This window comes from Hipposideros armiger, unplaced genomic scaffold (genome assembly GCF_001890085.2).
Source record: "Hipposideros armiger isolate ML-2016 unplaced genomic scaffold, ASM189008v1 scaffold_116, whole genome shotgun sequence".
Taxonomy (NCBI): domain Eukaryota; kingdom Metazoa; phylum Chordata; class Mammalia; order Chiroptera; family Hipposideridae; genus Hipposideros; species Hipposideros armiger.
The window spans coordinates 1,298,012-1,322,142 of record NW_017731466.1 but is presented as its reverse complement, the minus strand read 5'-3'; the positions used below and the strand labels follow the sequence as shown (position 1 = coordinate 1,322,142).

The 24,131-nt window shown below is 36.3% G+C and overlaps 1 protein-coding gene across 1 annotated transcript in view; it reads left to right on the top strand.

Annotated features, from left to right (window-relative positions):
- HEATR5B (HEAT repeat containing 5B) overlaps positions 1-24,131 on the top strand; it is a 75,386-nt gene that overhangs the window by 22,708 nt on the left and 28,547 nt on the right. The window contains 10 exon segments of the mRNA XM_019647839.1: positions 482-645; positions 1,577-1,752; positions 4,084-4,189; positions 5,703-5,893; positions 8,687-8,846; positions 13,213-13,402; positions 15,047-15,216; positions 21,291-21,435; positions 22,934-23,173; positions 23,653-23,904. Of these exon segments, the coding sequence (XP_019503384.1) occupies positions 482-645; positions 1,577-1,752; positions 4,084-4,189; positions 5,703-5,893; positions 8,687-8,846; positions 13,213-13,402; positions 15,047-15,216; positions 21,291-21,435; positions 22,934-23,173; positions 23,653-23,904 (1,794 nt within the window).

The window sequence follows — 24,131 nt, the reverse complement described above, 5'->3', positions numbered from 1 at the left end:
CTATCCTAAACTGCTTCATATATATTATAAAATAGCCAATAACTTAGGAATCTGGAGGAGGAATAGTAATATATTTTGAAGATATTAATATTATATAAAATATTAATGTTAGAATAAGTCATTGATTTGTTTCTCCAGTTCAGCCATGCCCAAGAATTTTGATATACTCTGCTTCAGTGTTTGTATATCATTGGGCAATTAATAATAAATAATAATCGTGTCATATTTAATATATTTAAAATAATCTTTCCTTCATTTGAGTTTTTTGGTTAATTTAAGTAATTTGGGCTAAAAGTCCCAATACAATAATAAAAAAGGAAGTACCATTGTTGTATGTTAAAAACAGCATTAAATATTTATTTTTTAAAAAGGAAACAGGAACTTATTTGTTTTATTTCTGTTGAACATATTGCTCTTTGTAATGATTGTAATTTCAATAAAAATTATTTCTTTTAATCTGATCTGAAGTTCTGTTTTTTAGGCTCTTTCAATGCACTTCTTAGAGAACTGGTAGCAGAATTCACTTTGACTGACAATTCTGCCAATACAACTACTTCGCTCCTCAGATCCCTCTGTCATTATGATGACAGCGTTCTTCTTGGTTCCTGGCTTCAAGAAACTGATCATAAGTCAATTGAAGACCAGGTAGTAAACCATACAGGGAACGAACTACTTGCTTAATTGAAAACAATGGTACTATTACACATTGTCATTTAACCCTCCATCGAGTGCAACTGATCTCACAGATTCATTGCACACAAAGATGCCACTATGAAATACGTCTTTATTGTACTAAGTCACAAACACAACTGGCGATAGGTTACGGTAGAGGGGGAAGATATGGAAGCTATGAGTCATGATACTTAAGTTAACTGTTAGATATTTGAAAATTTGTGTGCAATGAATCGATGAGATCAGTTGTGCCCGACGGAGGGTTAAAAAGAAAATGTTGCAGACTAAGGTTTAATTTTCATTAAGCTTCCTTATACATTTAAAGATGGCTTCCTGGTGGTGGATAAATAGTGGAAAAGGTAAACAGCAATAGTTAGAATTTGGCAAATTGTCTTTATGCAGTATTCTTTGTATTCAGATACCCTGTGGTGTCTGGGGCAAGGATCAGTTTTAGCGGGCTTTTTGACGTTTTGTTTTAGTTTTTTTCTGATAGGTTCGAGAGAAATGGGAGTTAGTAGGTTGAAGATTTAGAAACTTTTGTCCATTGAATACATGATTTCTTAAGTATATTTAAAAAAGAGTTACTAAAGCCTCTTTTAAATTAATTAGTGTGGGTTTAAGCTATTCCTAATATTGTTTGGCTTATAGATTATAAGGTATGTAGTGTAAAAATATTTTAGAATGAACAATCCTTTTCTTAAAATTATGTAAGTTGTTACTGATGGCTTTTTTAGTGATCAAAATATATTTTCATCTATTTAAAACTTTTCAGATTCAGTCATTCTTGTTCTTATTTTTTTTAATGTTTTCTCCTTACTCCCCTGTTCTATTCTTCATGCCCAATGCTTAGTAAGTAAATTTCCTAAAGCATATTTTGAGTGACTTTTATGTCATACTTTTGCAGCTCCAGCCAAACAGTGCATCTGGAAGTGGGGCCCTGGAGCACGATCCGTCCTCCATTTATTTAAGGATTCCTGCCGGAGAAGCTGTGCCTGGTCCCCTCCCTCTTGGAGTTTCAGTCATTGATGCTTCCGTCGCTCTTTTTGGTGTAGTGTTCCCTCATGTTTCTTACAAACACCGGTTAGTATAAAGTAAATCAGGTAATTTTCGTAAAATGTGAATTCTATTCAAACAGTAGATTTTCCCGTCCTAGTTAACTCTGCAATAAGGGGAATTACTACCTAAACAATAGGCTCATAAATTTAATAACGTAAGTGACGCATACATGATAAAAAAAAATGGCATGCAAATTTCACGTGATTTGAAATTGTTTTTAAGATTTGTCCCTGTGTACAAGCATCTAGTATCTATTGTATTGTGGACTATGGCTCACACAACAACATTCTCATTCTAATAGTTTATTTGCTATTTTATAAGTATGTTTTGACTCTATATTTAATTAGGACATCAGTTTGGTAAGTGTTTGGTTTTTGTTATTGAACAAATAAATAGGTGAGATGTCTACTCCTAATAACATTTATCTTTCAGATGATTTAACTTTAGAACTTGGGAAGCTAAGGTAACTGGTTCTTTTTCTGACAGGAATATTTTAGTTTGCTATAGTCATTGTCCACAGACACAATCCCTGTGTATTTATGGTGATTTCCCCAAAAGGAAGAGTGAAAATGAATTAATACAGGGCCATCACAGATAACCCATTTTACAAAATGTGCCTTAAAAACATTATTATATTTGGATATAAAAATAATACAAGTGTTTTTTTTTTTTTAATGTGCAGGTTACTTGGTTAATTGCTTTTTACTTTGAGGGGGAAATTTTTAAATATGAAATCTTACTTTACCTACATATCTTTAAGAACACTTGCTCGCCATATAAATATTAAAGAACATTAAAGGTGAAAAAATCTTATAAAGCATTTATTTTAATGTCCCTGTTTTAAGTGTAAAGAAATCCTGGTTTAAGAGTTTGTGGTTTGCCCAAAGTTACACAGCTAGCTATGAGAGGTATAGGTATAATGAGAATCCAGGATTATTTTAAATGTTTTAAATTCACTTTTGTAGAATAAGGGGAAGTATAAATAAGTCAATTCTATTAAAATATAATAAATAACAAATATCTAATGATGGAGGAATGAGTGAATAAATTATGGAAAGTCAACAAGCTAGAATACTTTTTTACAGAATCAATGTTTTGATATCAGAAAATGCTTACTATATAATGTTAAATTAAAAAAGGAAAATAAAAGGCAAGTAAAGATCCCAGTTTGATATTTAAAAACACATAAAAATGTACTTGTGTATTCAAGTTCATATGTGTATACATAAGAAAAAGACCACTGCTACCAAGGGTAGCAGTGGTTATTTCTGGGTAGTAACTTTTTGTTAATAGTTAATAAATTAAATGATGTGAGTATTTTATAAGGAAAAACAATTTTTACACTTGATCTTAGCCAAAAGGCTGAGAAGTGATAGAAATAAATCTTTTTTTTTTTTTACATTTTTTTTAAATTGGGGAATTGGAGGAGGGGAACAGTGTTGGGGAATTGGGGAGGGGACCAGCCAAGGACACTTCGGTTGTTTCCATGTCTTAGCCACCATAAATAAAGCTGCAATGAGCATCAAAATATATATATCTTTATGTTTTCAGATTTTTTGGGTAGATACCCAGGAGAGCAATTGCTAGATCATATGAAATTATTATGCTAAGTAAAATAAGTCAGATAGAAAAAGTCGAGAACCATATGATTTCACTGATATGTGGGATATAAAACTGAAAGCAAAAAAGGAACAAGAGAAACAAATGAAGAAACAAAAACTCATAGACACAGACAATAGTTTAGTGGTTACCAGAGGGTAAGCGGGGGAGGAGGGTTGTAGATGAGGGTCAAGGGGGTCAAATATATGGTGATGGAAGGAGAACTGACTCTGGGTGGTGAACACACAATGTGATATATAGATGATGTATTACAGAATCGTACACCTAAAACATGTGTAACTATGCTAACAGTTGTCACCCCAATAAACTTTAATTGAAAAAATTTTTTAAAAAAAGGAAAAAAATTTATGCCCTCTTTTTATATTTCCAACTTAAAAATCTTCATACAGATTTTCAGCTAAAAAAGTCTTCCACACAGATGCATTATTAATGATGGTTATTCTATTCAAGAAACCTTGAGCACCTGCTATATGCCAGGCACTTTGTCGGACACTGGTGTTAATGTCAAAGGCCACTGAGATTATGACCTTATTTTGCTAATTGAAACTTAATATTTAGTCTCTTGTCTTGTACCAGTTGATAACCATATCTATATATTAATTCAGGAGATCTGGTTTGGACCAGCTGTACAAATGAAATACAAATAGACAGCATTGGGCATTATTTGTGAGCCATTATTTTTTAGTTGTATTTGAATACGAAGTATTGCTAATGTGATCTTTACTCCTATTATAGATTACAAATGTTGGATCACTTTGCTGAATGTGTTAAACAAGCCAAAGGAGTCCGCCAGCAGGCTGTACAGCTTAATATTTTTACTGCTGTTCTTAGTGCACTAAAGGTATCTACTTTTAAAACATAAATATTCTGAGCTAAGATTTTAATTAATGCCTTTAATAAGGCAGGTATATCTAGATGATTATAATATTTATGTTTATCACTTGATCGCTGTGTTTTTATATGTTTTATTAAATCACTAGAAACTTTATATCAGGCTCATCATAATTAAATAAGTATTTTACATGTTAATAATGTTAAAGTTTGTTTTGATTCGGTTCCTCAGATTTTACAAATACCAGTAAGTTCTTTCAGAATTTTCAAAGATGGTTGACTAATAAAGTCTAATATTCTAATGAGGGTTAATTAGATAAAGGTTAAGTTTGATTTGTGGTTTAGGTCATAAATCAGGAAAGGCTATGTTGTATAGCCGAAAGAATGCTGCATTGAGAGATTGTGTTTCCGGTTTAGCTGCTCACCAGGTTTATGTCTTGTGTAATTCCTTTTACCATTTTTGAACCTCAATTTCTACACATACGAAGTGATTTCACATGTGCCTTCTGATAGGCACTGTTTTGCCCATCAGAGTTTATGAACTGTACTGTGCAGCCTGCAGCTTTTTATGATGTACTTGAAAACTTTTTATATTATTCAGAACTAAGCTTATTGTATGATATTACTATTTAAAAATAAATGGGTGACAAGTACAGGTGTTTAAATGGATATGAATTAAATCATCTTTTGTAAACATCAGGGAGAAAGGATATAGGCATTGGTTAAGAAATACGGGTTTGTGCCCTTTATATAACCATCCGTATATACTCTATTTAAAGACCCTCAGCTAATACCAGCATCTGAGCTTTTGGAAAAAGGCGTGGGTGGTCATGGTCTCTCTCAGTGGTTGGAAGGCCGGTGAACCAACTGTAATGTTGCTGTACAGTGTGCTTGCTAATTCCTCTGCGGTAGTTAACATTTCCCCCAGGCACCATGACTTGGATTTTTGGTTTAAAGTAAGTAAATAATGTTCCAAGACAGCAACTATAGCTAGAATAGAGATAGTAACGTTTAGTATGATGAACAAACTATTATCAACCTTCAGTTACTGATGAGTCTTACATCATTTTGTCTTTAGACATATATTGGATATATTCTTTGTAACATAATGATCTTCTCTGGAATTTTTATGTAAATGAATCAGAGTTCATACTCATTGGGTCTTTTCCTTCCTTGAATTACAGTTTATTTAATAAATCAACTTTAATAAAGTGTCCTTTATATGGAGAAACAACTTTTAAGTACTAGTTTTTGGATAGAGACACTCCTGGGATTGTTGGTTTGGGGGTTGATTGAACTATAACTGTGTTATATGTTATGTTCTTAATCACGTTTAGGAAAGCGATTGCTGTCAATTTAACAGGTATTGATTGTAGGCATAGGATATGCATGTGAAAGATGACAAAAGAAAATAATGTTTGAAGCTATATGTATATTTACAAGGATTTGCAGCATATTTATTTCTTTTATTTACTATAAATTATGAATTACATCCCCCCCCTTTTTTTTTTAAATAACCCTAGGGCCTGGCTGAAAACAAAAGTACGTTAGGACCTGAGGAAGTTCGTAAGTCTGCTCTGACACTGGTTATGGGCGCTCTTGACAACCCAAATCCCATCTTACGGTGTGCAGCAGGGGAAGCTCTTGGAAGAATGGCTCAGGTGGTTGGAGAAGCAACTTTTATTGCTAGAATGGCCCAATATAGCTTTGACAAGTAAGTGGCTCCCTTTACCAACAAGTAAGCTTCTCATGTAGGCAGAGTTGTCTTTTAAGTAATCAATAATTATTAGCTGGACTATATGTTTCCCACATAGTATAGCACGGGGCGATATTTTGTTGGGATTTTTCATAATGGACTCAATTTTGATTTCAGTAACGGATAAAACTCTAGAACCTGGGAAAGTTGTAATGTGTTAGATACTTTCAGTGTGGTGAGGGTTTCGGTTGCAGCTCTTGAATGCTACATAGTGGAATCAAGAGGACTGTTGTTAATAGGACCGCTCTCAGAGGTGCTCTTGAGTCCTTTTCTCTTATCTTTGCTCCCCGCCCCCCCCCCGTGATTTTTTCTGTTAATTATTATTCACTTTTTAAAATAAGCCCTTCTTTTTCTAACTGCTGCTAAGTTTATCATCTGTTAAATTATCCCTGAAACAGGAGCTAAAGTTAGCATTCGGTTTTAAGAATTTCTTCAACATTCATTAAAAAGACTGATATCAAACTTCTAAATAAGTATGATTAAGATGATAACATGCAATTATTAGTGACGGTTGTTAATTAAGTACTGAAGTAGAAACATTGAAAATCAAGAGTGGTCAAGAACTGACACTTTAGTTATTTAAATTCATCATTTTTAACTTATTTTCAATTCTAATTATACAGAGAGAGAGAGAGAGCGAGAGAGAGAGAGATGGGGGAGTATTTATTTTGTACTTACTCTGGTGAAACATGAACATTTTATTCATATCTGTCTGGTTAATGCTTTGCAAGTGTTTTCAGTGCTTAGTTTTGTTAGCTTTTCCAAATAATTGATTATGACCTGAAATTATTACATAGATTTTAGGTTATCCATTTTTTCACATTTTAATCTGAAATTGGTTTTTGTCTTAAATTCTCTATGAAATGTCATAATTATTTAGCAGCATTTTTTCTTTTATACTGTATAAAATAGTGCTACATTTAAAAATCTATGGTATCTTAGATTTGACAGAATCTGGTTATACTTTGAAAAAGCACTGCTATCCTGCAGCCTTATCTACACTATCTCTTCCTAATATAATATCTGACTATGAAAAGCCAAAACCAGTTACACATACAGATCTGTCAGCTATATTTTCTTAATAAAATCTTATGCCATCTTAGCATTAAGACAGGAATCATTCTTATAAACCATTTTTGGTTAATACAGAGTAGCTTCCATTGCTTATGGCTCAGTGCAGAAAAAAATAAGTCATTAGTGGTTGAATTTGTTTCCATTCAAATTGGAAATCACTTTGAGACTTTGGAAAATATATATTCTCATATCTTAGATTATTTACTTTATTTAATAGATGATTATTACTGAGGAAAATTGGTCCATCTTTTTAGCTCACTGAAATGTTACCTTTTTTTTTAAGATTTTATTGGGGATTTGGGGGAGGGGAATAGTGTTGGGGAATTGGGGAAGGGGAACAGCCAAGTTGTCCTTCAATCTTAGTTGTGGAGGGCGCAGCAACTCAGCTCCAAGTCTAGTTGCACCGTTCAACTCAAGGTGCTGTGTTCAATTAGTTGCGGGTGGGCGTAGCCACCATCCCATGCAGGAGTTGAACCAGTAGCCTCATTGTTAAAAGCACATGCTCTATCCACTGAGCCTTCCGGGCAGCAGCTCAGCTCAAGGTGCCAAGTTCAGTCTTTAGTTGTGGGTAGGTGTAGCCCACCATCTCAAACAGGCAACCTTGTTGTTAGGAGTGTGTGCTCGCACCAGCTGAGACATCCTGCCACCTGTTGGTAGCTCAGCAGCAGCTCAGCTCGGGCGCAGCTCACTGGCCCATGTGGGAATCGAACCAGCGACCCTGTTGCTCAGAGCTTGCACTCTTGAGCAAGCTCTTAACCAACTGAGCCACTCGGCTGGCCCTGTAATGTTACCTTTTGAAAAGTAACAACATGAAGGCAGCTTTCTAATCTGTATAATGCTTTAGAACTTAATTCACAGATTGCATATATTCTTAACTTCTTTTATTCTTCAAAATGACTACTATATATTAAAACTAATTTCACCAGATTCTTTTTTCTCTTCTGTAATTTACCACAGATGTATTGAATCCAGACTAGAATCTTTAAAATTACCAATGTGACTTACATTACAATTATATTCCTAGGACATCTCTGTTCTATATTAAAATTATGTGGTGATTATATACTATATACAATTATCAGAATTCATTATATTGTACATTTTAATGTACACTTAAAATTGGTGATTTTATTATGTATAAATACATCTCAAAGCTTCTTTTAAAAAGTTATACAGTATCTCCTTTTTTACATTTTTTAATTTATTAAAATATATTTCACAAAGAAAAAAGACTGGCACATTATAAAGAGGTTCAAATCATAATTATAGGGAATTTCTTCAGTGGAAATTAAAAGCATTTTCTGTAATTCTGTGAACACAAATAGCCTTTTTTTGTATTTTCAGAACCAATTATAAGAACTCTTTTATTTGAAACACTAGTAATAAAAATTTGTTTGAAATGGCTCTTAGCTTTTCAAGCAATAGTATTAAAAACTGAGAAGTTGTGGTTCCTCTTTCAATTTTCTCTAGAATTGAGGTAAGCTTTATTCAGTGAGATGTATCACATTAACTCTCCACTTTAAATTGAATCTCTAACTTTGGGAGTGGAAAAAGAAGTAATCATGATTGTAGTCTTTTCTGACTTCCAGAATAAATCCCTTTTATTGCATGGCTCATAAGCTTTGTATTGCCATTGGGAAATAGAAAACCAGTCCCTGAAGCATAACTTTTTTCCAGGTTGAAATCAGCTCGAGATGTTGTGTCCAGAACTGGACATTCACTGGCTCTGGGCTGTTTGCATCGTTATGTTGGTGGTATCGGCTCAGGACAACATCTGAAGACCAGTGTCAGCATTTTACTGGCTCTAGCACAAGATGGAACATCCTCTGAAGTCCAGGTATAATAATACTGATTTTTGTATTACGAAATTTTTAAATAGTTTTTTTTTTTTAAAGATTTTTATTGGGGAATTGGGGGGATGGGAACAGTGCTGGGGAGTTGGGGGAAGGGGAACAGACAAGCTGCTGTCGTTTTTTTGTTCTTCAATCTAGTTGTGGAGGACGTTGCTTCACTGGCCCAAGTTGGCACCATCATTGCGCTCTTCCCGGGCGAGGCAGATCAGTCGCCGGCTTCTGGACGGCTGCTCACTGCGGCTGCTGGCCGCTCATGCTGGCTGCTGGCTACATACGGTAGCCCATGGCAACCCACTGCAGCAGGGGCTGCAGCCTACGCCGTCGCTGGCGACTCACAGCAGCCCAGCTCCAGGTTGAGCTGTTGTTCAGCATCTTAGCTGTAGAGGGCAGTGTCACTGGCCCTCATATGCGGGATCCGAACCAGGGCCCTCTGGCATCCTTAGCCAGCTCTTAACCAACACACCACTCGGCCGGCCCCCATTGCACATTTCTTGAAACCTATTTTCTTTTTATTATTTATTATCCTGTCCTCTTTTTTGCATTTCCTTACATTCGTTAAACAAAGAAAATTTCTTTTTAAATAACCATCCTTTTCTCTCTCCCTTCTAATACCCTAATCCAGGTCCAGGGTCATTGGTTGAATCTTCAGGTGTACTGTGAATTTTTTGTTTGTTTCTCCTTAAATACAAATAGAAATAGCTATACTGAGAGTCAAGAGCTTCCTGTGTGTGAAAATAGACTGTATTCTTGATTTACCACTTCACATTGAAGCACCTAAATATAGTAAGAGTATACGAATGCAACAGCATCTAACTGCCATCTTTATATTGGGACGCACATTTATATTGCCATTACTGCCTTCCATTAGTTTGTTGAGTTCATGTATGAGTTCCTTTACGACTAAATAAAAGACATTAAACCCACCAGAGGCTGCTAGTCTACAAGTTTAGTTTGCCTTTGACTTCTTGGTAAAGGTTTCCAGCTGTGTAAAGCACAAAATTCCGAAGAGTGTTAAAAACAAAAACCACATTATCTTGTCCCTTAGGAGGTGCTACACTGCTTTTTTAAATCCTATTTTCAAACTAGTCTGGAAGAAAAAATGCACAATTATAAAATTATTTTACCCAAGAAGTTGCTGCTTTCTTCTTTGATGTCAAAGAGTAGGTGCTAGTGTTCTTCTTTTATCTTCACCATCTTCTCAGCCCTCTTTTGCTTTAATTTCTTAAAATTAAACTCTAAGCAACTGTCCTACATGGTTTTTATGTGACAGGACTTTTTACTATAACTTGAGTCAGTTACATTCCTTCAAAGCTAATATTTTAGTTTATATCTTCACAGAATAGCACAATATTCTTAAGTGTTCCCCACTTCTGTTTTGAGAATCCTAATTCAAAAATCATACTTCACAGTTGCATTATTGTCTACATGTATTTAATTATAATTACTAGAGACTTTACCATTCAATAGTGTTTTCCTTTTTTTTGTATCCTCAACACTCTTATCTTAAGATCTTTGTTCTTTGGAACACTACCTTCAGCAATAATTATTTTCAGAAGGGTCCTGAGTAGGTATGCTTTTGTAATCTTTGCATATCTAAAAAGTGGCTTCTTGGGCTGGCCGAGTGGTGCGATGGTTAAGAACTGGCTTGGGATGCCAGAGGGCCCCGGTTCGGATCCCACATATGAGAGCCAGTGACACTGCCCTCCACAGCTAAGATGCTGAACAACAGCTCAACCTGGAGCTGGGCTGCCGTGAGTCGCCTGCAACGGCGTAGGCTGCAGCCCCTGTGGCAGTGGGTTGCAGTGGGTTGCCATGGGCTACTGTATGTAGCCAGTAGCCAGCGTGAGCGGCCAGCAGCCAGCATGAGCGGCCATCCAGAAGCCGGCGACTGATCTGCCTCGCCCGGGAAGAGCACAATGATGGTGCCAACTTGGGCCAATGAAGCAACGTCCTCCACAACTAGACTGAAGAACAAAACAACAGCAACTTGTCTGTTCCCTTTCCCCCAACTCCCCAGCACTGTTCCCATCCCCCCAATACCCCAATAAAAATCTTAAAAAAAAAAAAAGTGGCTTCTTTTGCCTTCCCATTTGAATGATATTCCTGGCACACAGTCCTTTTCTTTCATTACTCATAAATGTTTTAATATTTCTGTCTTCTGATGTTGCACACAGGAGGCTAATGGGTGCCTGATTTAAAAAAAATTAAATTTCAGTAAATACTAACATCTCAATTTTTAATCAGTTATCTATAAAAACTTCCAAATAAGTTTTTAAGAAAATAAAAGGTAACATAAGCCAATAATCAATGCAACTGATGTGCAAATACCATTTAAAGTTTCTCTGCAGTGTGCCTTTGAGCATCCAGAAATAAAACTTCAGTGAATTCATTTTCTTCTTTTATGCTGTGCATGTATTTCCCACTTCCAAAAGACAACGGCTTATGTCATAAAATTCTGAATTAATGGGTGTTTATGGGTATAACAACTGTCTTTATTCCCCATCTTTCATTGCTTTTGCCAAAAAACTTACCTAAAATATGTTTTTATGTCTATAACCTTATCTTTTGAGTTGGCAGCGTGTAAGAATTTTTCTCTCTATCCTTAAAGCTTAGATAGTTCATCAAATTCTGCAGAAGTTTATCTTTTGCTTTTTCTGGAACTCCCATTACTCATATTAAGTTGGGTTTTTTGTTGTTGTTTTTTTTTTTGGTATTTTCACTCTATCTTATGTGTATTTCTTCCATTTGATCTTCAAAATGGTGACTTCGGATTTTAGCAATAACTATTCTTTTTTTCCAGTTTTCTACTGAACTTTTAATATAAATCTTGGGTGGATTTTATTTTTAAACACTTCTAGAATCTCCTTTATGCTTTAATTATATTGTCTTAAAAATCCTTATTATAGTTTTATTAAATTCCTCTTTTGTTTCTTCTATTAATTTTTTTCTCTCCAGAATATGTACTCTGGTCTTCCACCCGTGAGATGATGTATTTCTATTACTCTTTGCTAACTCCTTTCTGTAGGTGTGGTTTCTGTACATAATCTGGCCAAGTCAGGTTGCTAAATCCTCTAGGATTGGAGTAGATTGACAGGTGGTAGAAGTTAAAGTATGCATTTTTCTTTTTCTTTTTTTTTTTAAAGATTTTTTTATTGGGGAATTAGGGGAGGGGAACAGCGCTGGGGAATTGGGGAAAGGGAACAGACAAGTTGCTGTCCTTTTGTTCTTCTGTCTAGTTGTGGAGGATGTCGCTTCACTGGCCCATGTTGGTATTATCATTGCGCTCTTCCCTAGTGAGGCAGATCAGTCACCAGCCACTGGACAGCTGCTCATGGTGGCTCTTGGCAGCTCACACTGGCTGCCGGCCACTCACGCCGGCTGCCAACCACTCATGGTAGCTTATGGCAGCCCACTGCAGCTTCACTGCAGCCTACGCTGTCGCTGGCCACTCACAGCAGCCCAGCTCCAGGTCAAGCTGTTAACACCAGCTTAGCTGTAGAGGGCGCAGTGTCACTGTCCCTCATATGGGATCCGAACCGGTGCCCTGCTGCTCAGAGCCGGCATCCCAAGCCAACTCCTAACCAACACGCCACTCGGCCAGCTTTTGTTTTTCTTTTTCTATTGTGTTGGAAAGTTGGGAAACCTCTCTGCTGAAATCTCCCTTTCCTCAGCCCAGTAGTACAGCTCTCCTTCAGAGCTACTAACAGCAAGAATATAAGTTCTTCTACAACTGGATGTGGGCAGTTTTTATTTTCTCAGGCCTGTGTTGATAACAGTATATTGTTCTGGGGTTAGTTTTGTAAATACTATTAGCAAGTAAGATTATTTTGTGCTTAGTAAACATAAATAGGGGCCTGAAATAGTTCCATGCACTTCAAGAGCTCTTGTGTGAGGGTCATGGCTCTAGAAATACATCTGAGTACAGGACATTGTCCTGGTCATTGTTTTATTTCAGGCAAGTTTTCTTACCAAAACTCCAACAATACAGGCAAGAAAGATACATTTGATGTCCATAAACATCCACTGGATCAAACACTTATTATATGTCACTGTCTTTTGGAAGTGTAAAATATATATACATCATAGAAGAAGAAAATTAACTCATCATTGAAATTTTATTTCTGACACTCAAAGGCACACTACAGAGAAACTTTAAACATAGCATTTGCACGTCAGTTGCTTTGGTTATTGGCTATTCGTAGCTTATGTGCTACCTTTTATTTCTTAAGGAACAAGTTTTTAAGTATTTCTATATCATTGATTAAAAACTAAGATGATAGTGTTTACTAAAATTTAACTTAAAAATTAATGTATTTCTTACAACTAAAATAAAATTGTATTTTATTCCAGACTTGGTCTCTTCATTCACTTGCTTTGATAGTGGATTCTAGTGGCCCAATGTATCGTGGATATGTGGAACCAACATTATCTCTAGTTCTTACCTTGCTGTTGACAGTTTCACCTTCACATACGGAAGTTCATCAGTGTTTGGGTAGATGCTTGGGTGCTATAATCACCACTGTTGGCCCTGAACTACAAGGTAAGTAAGTTCATCATAAATTAGAGGAACTAGACAAATTACTATCTTTCAGTTTCCTGAATGTCATCATCATATTGCTTAAAGAAATCTAATAATAGTAATGATGATGATGATGATGATGATGATGATGTACTGAATACTTGCAATTTACCTACCGAAGGCCTGGAATCACTCTGCTTTTTGCATGTGCTATCTTATGTAATACCCATAGCAAACCTATGACTGATGGTATTTTTTGAAGTTTTGAGCAGAGAAAATATTTCTAAATGAAATTTTACTTGGAGCCCCATGAAATTAAAGGTAAAAGTAGAATTCCTTTGGCCTGGAGTACCATCCATTTGTCTTCATGGACTTTGGCTTCACTATTTTTTTTTTTTTTAACTCTAAGGATTAGGAACATAGTTTTAAAAAACATGGCCATAAGGTAAATAATATTATCTAATTTTTCCCTGAGGAAGCAAGCTTAGACAATATAAGTAACTTAACTAGTTACTCTCCTAATGAGTGGCAGATTTATGATCCTAAGGGCCATGTTCTTACCACTCAATTCCAGTGAGATAATTCCACTAATGGTTAAAAGAAACACTCAAGGCAGCAAATTATATGTTACTTTTAGAATTTAGTTCAGCATTTATGAAATGCTTTCAATGTGTCATGCTTTTTATAAACATGATCTCATTTAATTCTGATAACAATCCTGAGATAGCGATAGCTCTCCATTTTACAGATGAAACACTGAGGCTGAGAGGTTAAGAACTCTCCAAGGTTATATATAGAGCCAGTGAGTGGTTGGAGTCAGACATGAGCCAGATCAGTTCCTTCTTCTTGCATTCTTAACCTGTATGGACAGATTTTTTTGAAAGGAAAGACGTGAAAACAGAAAAGATCTTAAGGAAGAATGCTAGGAATTGAAAAATATGTGATTCAGACATGTTTCTCTCCTGGATCCAGCGTCCTCTTTGAGAAAGTCGATTGTCTTTTCTTCCAGTGAATAAGAATATGGAGAGAATAAATATATACTTTTATTAAATATAGATGTTTACCAAATGCTTTATGATGTGATGATGAAGAAGCACTGCACATTTCAAATTAGTGTATAGATCTTATGTAACTCTGTGTTTCTTTGATTGGTCTCTATATGTATATAAAATTATTTAACAGGGGTAAAAATTTTAAATCACTTATATTTGGCAGTTAAGATATTTTTATAAGGACAGGTAGTATATATAAATATACTACCATTTATTTTTCCTAACTACCTCTGTAAAAGTTGCTATTAACCTTATTAGGAAAATGGGGCTTAAAGTTATATAATAAAGACGATAATGTTGGTTGAACCAAGAACCAGAGAATAAAGAATCTTCTGGCTCTTCAGATAAAACAATGATAGGTTTAAAAGACAATATAGTTTATCAGGGAATAAATGTAAACCTGGCTAAATTTAAAGAGATGCATTGTTGTCATCCACATATAGTCATGTTTTGAAATCATTTCTGTGGACTTTGTAGACTTTGTTTTTGAAATAATCTGAATAGTAATCAGAAGGAGGGATTATTTAGAAGCTAATTGTTTTCTAGGAATATTTTTGGTGATAGTAAAATAAATGTATTTTACATTTATTTATTTATTTTATTTTACTACTAGGGAATGGAGCAACAACTTCCACCATTCGTTCTTCTTGTTTGGTGGGTTGTGCAATTACCCAGGACCATTCAGATTCTCTCGTTCAGGCAGCTGCCATATCTTGCCTTCAGCAGCTTCACATGTTTGCACCACGACATGTCAATCTATCTAGTCTCGTTCCTAGCCTTTGTGTAAGTATAAAGCTGTTTCATTTGTTGATTTATTTAGGGAGCCCCAAATTTGTTTCTCGTAAGATCAAACTAGACCAAAGCAAAAAAAATGTAAGTTTCCTGGATGGTGACTTTTAGGGTTTCAGCCTCAGTAGTCAGTTTATGAATATTTATTTTATTCACTGATTTTCTTTTTTACATCTTAAGAAATATTTTCTTGACTTATTTATTTCTTGGCTAAGAATCCATCATATTTTTGGTCTTTCCCACTCAGAATTTTACTTCCTGAAGTTTGATTGATAACTTCTAAGTATCTGTTGCTGTCATCACATTTGTTAGTTTATTCACTCAAAAAATGTTTATTGAGAGCCCGCTATATGTCAGGCGCCATGCAGAGTGTAGGGGATACATTTGTGGATGAGAAAAGATGAAGCCTCTGTCATAATGAAGTTTATAGTTTCAAGGGAACATGGCCAACAATAATTATTTACAAATAAGGTAAGTGCTAGAAAAGGCTGCAGGAGAGCATTTAACGGGGAAGCCTATCATAATCCTGGCATTCAGAAAAGATTTCCCTAAAAAAATGATGTTTAAGGTGTGATCTGCAGGATAAATAGGAGTTAGTTTGGGGAAGAGCATGATATTGGAGTAGATAACATTTATTTTTAGTCAGAGGGGAAAAATATGTGAAAGGCCTGAGACAGGAAGGAGTGTGACACATTGAAGGATTTGTTTAGTCATTTGGTGGAATAGTACAAATGGAAGCCCAAATACATTGGGTTAAAGAAACTTCTTTCCAGAAGTTTGTAAAGTAGAGAACAGAGGATCATAGATTAAGGGGGTAATGGGGTTAAGAGAGACTCTTTTTCTCCTGTAGTATGAGAAGTTCAAATGCTGATGACATAGAGACAGTCGTGTGGGAGAGTTAAAAGTGTAGGGCAGAGAGGAAATAATTAATCATCCAAGGTTTCTAATGGAATAGAGTTTCCAGGGCACAAGTAAGGGGATACCTGTTCCAGTGCACCATAAAGAAAGGAGGACAGGGTGAGCGTAGATGTAGGTGGTTTTGTAGATTTGGTGGCTGGAAGTGGAGGGAGTTATCTCATGACTTTTACTTTCTTAATCAAGTAAAAGGGAAGATCAAGTTCCTTGAGTGAGGGAGCAAAGAAAGGGTCAGAAGTTTGAGGAGCGTGGGATGTGGGAGACGAGAGTGACTGGAGAAAGAAAATTCTGCGGTAGCCCCAAGGGTTCAGTCGAGGTCAGCGGCCCTCTTTGGCCCATTGTGTGATTTATCATGGTACCAGTTCCCCTTGTTGTGAGACTGTTTTTCTCTAGCTCCTGTAAACCACTTGGGTGCAGGCATTGAGCGGCCAGATATTTTGATACATTCATAGTTGGGCTTTGGCCAAACAGATTCGATTAAATGACAACAGGATGACGGAGGTGAGGATGTTAACAAGACAGTGCTGAAATGATGAATTATGAAATCTCATTTGGATAAGGGAGGAAGGTTAAGACAGGAGGAGGCTGATATGTAGGGAGAAAGACAGGCAGAGGTAATCATGGGAAGACGTTGCTGAGGAAAGGGAAGAGAAGGCCACCCAGGATTTGGTGAAGGAACTGAAAGGCCAAGATATTAGGTCTTGTGGGGTATATTTAGCTTTACTCAACAAGATTTGCTGCTGTTTCACCACAGACCAGAGGGAACTGAATTAGCCCCAGATCGTCAAAGAGTTTAAGTGTGCCACAGGGTAGAAACCAGAGGCACATGAAATGTTTACAAAGAACATCCACAGAGAAAACTAAGAGTAAGCAATAGATTGCATTCTGCAATAAGATAGGTAGCATCCTGCAAAAGCCGTGGTATGATGCCCAAGCTCTGAGGCCACAGATGGCATCTCTGGAGCAAGGCGAGCTTGTTACATGATACAAGCTTAGATAGGCAACTGACAAATGTGATGAGGATGGACACACTCCTGTGGTGGCTGGTTCCTCTCCCCTTTGCTTTTCCTCCTTAAAGGTAATTCTCCTGTGGAGGTTGACTTTATAAGATAGAACACATTTCACAGGATCTGGAGAGTAATAACATGGCTATATCTCAGTGGAGTTTATCGATAATAGGGAACGCAGTGTGCGCGGTGTGTTTCCTGTGTGTTAACACAAGATAATGCCTCCAAACTGATTTCCTTAGTAGAACCTCAAGGGTTTTATTACAAGGCATGTTGGAGCACTTTCCTGACCCTCTTCCAAAAGACTAAGTAGTGAGATTATAGGGAGCTGTGGAAAGGAGATGGCATGGCAGGATAAAGATGAGAAAAAGGGTCATTCAAGTGGGTGTCTTGTTTCCATGTTGACACAAGTCCCCCGTGCTGTCTCCATTACCAGATCTTTGAACACTGAAAAATAGTCTACACATGGGTTCGTCCAAATTAGTGAAATCAAATCCAATTTTTATAAATTTCATTTTCAGTTCTACTCAATTATGGTCACCAGAAGTGGTCATGTGTGATTCTATGTGTAATACAAACAAAGTGTGATTTTTTTTTTCAGCAAATGTTTTGATCACCATGGTAATCTTTATTGAATAATAAAAAAGTATTAAAATTTGTATAATGATAAAACTATTCAAAATGTGGTTTTGAAAGAACATTCACCACTCTGAATTGCTGTTATTTCTCTCCTGGCAAGTAACTGTTTTTTATACCAGATGACCAGTTATTCATTCTCCTGTCCTAACAGAATTATTCCACACATTGCCATTTATGTCATCTGGAATATTTGTAGACGTCAGTGAGAGAGCCAAATGCCCAACTTATCGGTAACAGCGCAGGGGTGTCCAGTACATGATAGGCCCAAGAAGAGACAGCAAGATGACATAAAGTGTAAAATAACAGGGGTTTTTTGTTTGTTTGTTTTTTTTTTAAAGATTTTTTTATTGGGTAATTGGGGGGATGGGAACAGTACTGGGGAATTAGGGGAAGGGGAACAGACAAGTTGCTGTCGTTTTTTGTTCTTCAATCTAGTTGTGGAGGACGCTGCTTCACTGGCCCAAGTTGGCACCATCATTGCGCTCTTCCCTGGCGAGGCAGATCAGTCGCCGGCTTCTGGACGGCCGCTCACTGCGGCTGCTGGCCGCTCACGCTGGCTGCTGGCCGCTCACGCTGGCTGCTGGCTACATATGGTAGCCCATGGCAACCCACTGCCACAGGGACTGCAGCCTACGCCGTCGCCAGCGACTCACGGCAGCCCAGCTCCAGGTTGAGCTGTTGTTCAGCATCTTAGCTGTAGAGGGCAGTGTCACTGGCCCTCATATGTGGGATCCGAACCGGGGCCCTCTGGCATCCCAAGCGAGTTCTTAACCATCGCGCCACTCGGCCGGCCCCTAACAGGGGTTTTTATAGGAAGGTTTGAGGTCTCATGTAGGAGCAAGCAGCATAATGTTCCTGAGGTTTGTGGAATATAAGTAAAAAAGAAGTGTCTTTGGAGAACAATTAGGCACAATCTATAAAAGAATGTACTCATATGCGTACACTATGACCCAGCAACTTCACTGTTAAGCAAAATACCTGACAGAAATGCATGCACACGTATGCCACAAAACAGTTCATTACCACGTTGTTCAAATAGCCCCCCCCAAAAAACCTAAATGTCCATCTATCAGCAGAGTATGAATTATTCAATATAATTATTTAATTCTATTACGTAATTATTTTTAAGTAATTAATATAATTATAATTATTTAATAGAATGTTGCACAGCAATAAAAATTAATGAACCCTTTTACATGGAATCACATGGATGAACCTCACAGACATTGATGAGAAGAAACCAGACACAGAAGAAAACACACTACATGGTTCCATTTATATGGAGTTCAAGAACAAGCTAAAAACCAAACTATAGTGATGGATGTCACTATAGATGGTAGTTTTCTCTAAGAGACTAAGAAGGGGCATGAAGAAACCACATATTTTTATCAAATGTAATATGTTTTATTCCTAGTATTTTGTGAATTTTACTAGAAAGTGTCAATGGAAAGTTTTCAAACAAATACACCTTTACTTTTGTCTAGTTTACAGTGACTAAGTTACCACCGATTATAATTTTCACCTCTAATTTTAGAGATGTTAAAATGGAAAAAAAATACACCTCAGAATTATTGAAATGGAGTTTTAGAAAACACTTTGTAAACTGTTTTATTTCTTTCACTTTCACTTTGGCTCTGCCAGTCAGCATTTGTTGAGTGTATTTTCTTAGTTACAGTTCTATTTAATTATAATTACGTTTTTTGTGGTGTTCTGCTTCATATATATTTGGTCATTTGATTCTTACCACAATCGTGTAAGATAGGCAGGGTGAACGTTGTCCCCATTGTACAGATAAAAAGGCAGAAACTCTGAGAAACTAAGTGACTTACTCTTCCCATCTCATGACCACGCTGATGCTTTCTAATTATAGGGTATTTAAAAATTCCAAATGTATTTATTTTCAGGATGAGAAGTGAGTAACATTTTGTTGAAAAAAAAAACCTGTCATGTTTTCTCCCCTCAGTTATATTTTATTTTATTTATTTATTTTTTTAAAAGATTTTTATTGAGGAATTGGGGTATGGGAACAGCACTGGGGAACTGGGGAAGGGGAACAGACAAGTTGCTGTCATTTAGTTCTTCAGTATAGTTGTGGAGGACGTTGCTTCACTGGCCCAAGTTGGCACCATCATTGAGCTCTTCCTGGGTGTGGCAGATCAGTCGCCGGCTTCTGGACGCCGCTCACTGTGACTGCTGGCCGCTCACGCTGGCTGCTGGCTACACACGGTAGCCCATGGCAACCCACTGCAGCAGGGGCTGCAGCCTACAGCCGTTGATGGCGACTCAAGGCAGCCCAGCTCCAGGTTGAGCTGTTGTTCAGCATCTTAACTGTAGAGGGCAGTGTCACTGGCCCTCATATGTGGGATCCGAACTGGGGTCCTCTGGCATCCCAAGCCAGTTCTTAACCGTCGCGCCACTCGGCCGGCCCTATATTTTATTTTTTTTAATACTTGGCATAAATTTCTGTGAATTCTATGCAAATATGTCTTGAATTGCAAATGCTATATTAATAATATAAGATGTATAGTATATACTATCATGATATAGTAATAACGCTATATTTTTATTACATAAAAATATACTATCTAGTATTGTGAAGGGGTGATGTATTCCACATAATTATTCCACCATTCATCATTTCTAGATAGGATTCTTTCTAAAATGTATTACTTCCGTGCTTAAAAAGCAATACATGAAAGATAATTTAATATTTTCTTAATCAGATTTGTAGCAATAATGATAATAGCTAACATTTATTGAGCAATTACCATGTGTCAGCCACTGTTTAAGGAAAATACTTATATTAACTTATTTCGTTTTCACTATAATCCTATGAAGAATTACCATCCCCATTTTACATCTGGGCAAACAAGGCGCAGAGAGATTAAGTAACTAGTCTAAGGTCATACAGAAGTGAGTGACAGAGCCAGGATTCAAAGCCAGTTTGGCAACCAGAGCCTGAGCTCTTAATCATTAGGCTATGCTGTGCCTTAGACTTTTCTTCATGTATCAGAGTATACTATATCGATTCTTTCAGGAACTTTTGCGATAAAAGGCTCCGTTTTGCAATTATATCCAAGTGTTTTTACTTGATTTTAAAAATTTTAATAAGTACCCCCTTTTGCATTGGATTTTTACTGTGCACTCTGCCCACTAACTTTTCATTCACTACTTAATCTCTATGTACTTAAAAAGTTTAGGTGACAAAGTTTAGTAGGATCATGTGTAAAATAAGGTATGCAAAAGATCCTTCTGGATTTTCATTTAAACATTTTATGATCTTTAGTGCCCAGGACTTGGGACAGTTATTTTGCCCACTCCAACATTCTTTATGTATTTTGTTGGTATTATTATTTTTCCAAAGGCCATTATTTGGTATATTTTTTTAAACAACTGAGGCTGTTAAATGAAGAGCCTTTTCACAAGTAAGGTGTTCAAATATATTCATTAAGCAAGTACGATTACAACTTCTTTTTAAAAATTGTCTAAAATTGTAATGGTTTCCAGGTTCACTTGTGTAGTTCCCATTTATTGCTTCGGCGAGCAGCCGTGGCGTGTCTCCGGCAGCTCGCACAGAGAGAAGCCGCTGAGGTCTGTGAATATGCCATGAGTCTAGCGAAAAATGCAGGGGACAAAGAGAGCGGTGGTGCTAGTAAGTTCTTCTATTGGTCAATATTCTTTTTGTTTAAATGTTTTAACATTTCAAATGAGTATTACTTATTACATAACATTTTTTGTGTGTTAAAATATGGTCCATTTCCTTATTCTTTTAAGTAAAATAATACTGTGATCACCTTAAAAATTCCAGTGTAGTTTTCTTGGTAATTTTACATTTTTACCTTTTAAGAATTTTGTGATTTAAAAAAACAATAGCATTTGGTGTCTGAATACTACTGCTATCCCTTGAGGATGGATGATTTAGCTATATAAAGGATGACTAACTCGGGAGATACTGCTTTGTATCACTAAAAGCCTCCTGAAAAGAGAAATGATCTATTTTGGGGATACCTAAAAGCTTCCATTCTTTGACAGTAGTTAACTTTTTGTAATATAATTTTTCCTCTAAAAGGTGAGGCCAAAGTAACTAATAAACTATGAAATGTCAGTAGATGTTTTGGTAGCAAAAGGTAGATCTTTGCTTTCTCAGTTCTTTCTGCTTTTTTGGAGGGTTTTATATAGCTTCAATTCATAGCTGGTCTTCTAGTTTCTAGGGATGGTTGGTTTGGGAACTTTTTCAGAGCTTAATTGACAGATATTTGCCCTGTTATGAGAGAAAATTGTTGCTTCTAGAGCTTTCTAATGCATAGAAGTTGCTTGGATACTAAGAAGCAAGATAACAAAATAACTTCAATTTTAGCATAGTATAATGAGAGTTCTATTAACAGATATACTATACTCATTTTTAGGATTGCCAGTTTTATTACTTATGGTGTTTATGAGAATGAAACATTTTTGGATAAAGCAAGAAACTTGACTACTCTTTCATAACAATATTACTTTTTTTTTTTTTTAAAGCTGAGCCATCCTGCCACCTATTGGCAGCTCAGCGGCTGCTCAGCTCGGGCCGGGAATCAAACTGCTGTTGCTCAGAGCTCAAACTCTTGAGCAAGCTCTTAACCAACTGAGCCACTCGGCCGGCCCTACAATATTACTTTTTGATGATATGTTTCTTGGAAAGGGTTTTCCACATTTTTAAATGAATTTTCAGGATACAATCCATTTATAATTTTGTTTTGGCTTTATACATTATTTAAAAACCAGAACTATAAGACGCAATACATTTTAATTTGTTCTTCCAACAAATACAGCAATAATTTTTTCAGTCCATTAGGTTAAATCTATTTAGAAAATGTCTCTTTCCCACACTTGTTAGAATCAAATATTTTTATTCAGCATTCCCTGGAGATTTGTTTAAAATACCTCAGCATAATCAGTGTTGAAGATCAGGGTTTTACCTTTAGTTGTCAGATTAAATTCTAATCCTAGAGATACGTAAACTCGAGACCACAGATAAATTGTATATCGACATATAACTAACTAGTTTTGTTGCCATCGTGAATTTACATGTAAGCCTTGTTCCTTAGCACAGTTGTTACCGACAGTATACAACAAAATCTCATACAAGTTCATTTGTAAAAATTGCTTTTCAGGTGTCAGTCCTTTTGCACCTGGAGTTAGTTCTCGAAGTGATATCCATTGCCGGCACCAAGGTGTTAATATAACAGAAACGGGTCTTGAGGGACTTCTTTTTGGAATGCTAGACCGGGAGACAGATAGAAAATTATGTTCTGATATTCACGATACTTTGGGACATATGCTTTCATCACTGGCTGTAGAAAAACTTTCTCATTGGCTCATGCTTTGTAAAGATGTCCTGGCGGCTTCTAGTGGTACGTATTTAGTATGTTCTCAAAATAATGAAAATTATTTTACTTCCGATATGTATATGTATGTCTGTGTGTGAGTGTGTGTGTGTGTGTGTGTGTGTATAAATTTAGCTTACATTTAAAAATACTAATTTTAATTTCAGTTCTTGTAAAAATGTTGAAGGTTAAATTACGTTACAATCTAATGAACTTTATTTTTTAGAAAATGACTAAGTTCAAACTAAATTTTCACATATAAAAATCCCAGGTTACTCTGTAGTTAACATAGTATGTAAAACTAGTGAAATGTATAAGATACATTTATATTATCCTTTCCTTGGTTTTTGATTGGTCTAAAAAAAAAAAAAGCTTGTGAATTCTGTTTTCAAAGAAGTGAGGATTTAGTCTTTTTATTAGAAATCTTCTAACAATGTTATTTCTGAAGCATCATTTTTGCTATACGTGAGGTGGTTTTATATAATATGTATTTATTTTTGTTACAGATATGGGTACTGCAACTCTGTTAAGTAGTGGAAAAGATGAAGAATCTGAAAAGAAAGATGAGATGGATGATGATATCATGTTTACCACACTAGGAGAGGATGATAAATCAAAGCCCTTTGTGGCACCTCGGTGGGCCACTCGCGTGTTTGCTGCTGATTGCCTGTGTCGAATCATCAATTTGTGTGAGAATGCAGACCCAGCTCACTTTGATCTTGCCCAGGCAAGGTCTGCTAAACTACGGAACCCTACAAGTAAATTTAAAATCCGTACTTCTTTTCCCCAAAGTATTTTTAAGGGTTAAAATACTTTACTGCTATGTAATATGCTTTAGACTGTGCCTTTCATTTCTATCAGTCTGCCTGTCTGCCTATCTATCCATCCATCCATCCATCCATCCATCTATCTAAATCATTTGCCCTAAGGATATGATGACAGTAATTTATCTTTCGTCAGTACATTGTCCTAGTTTTAACAGTGC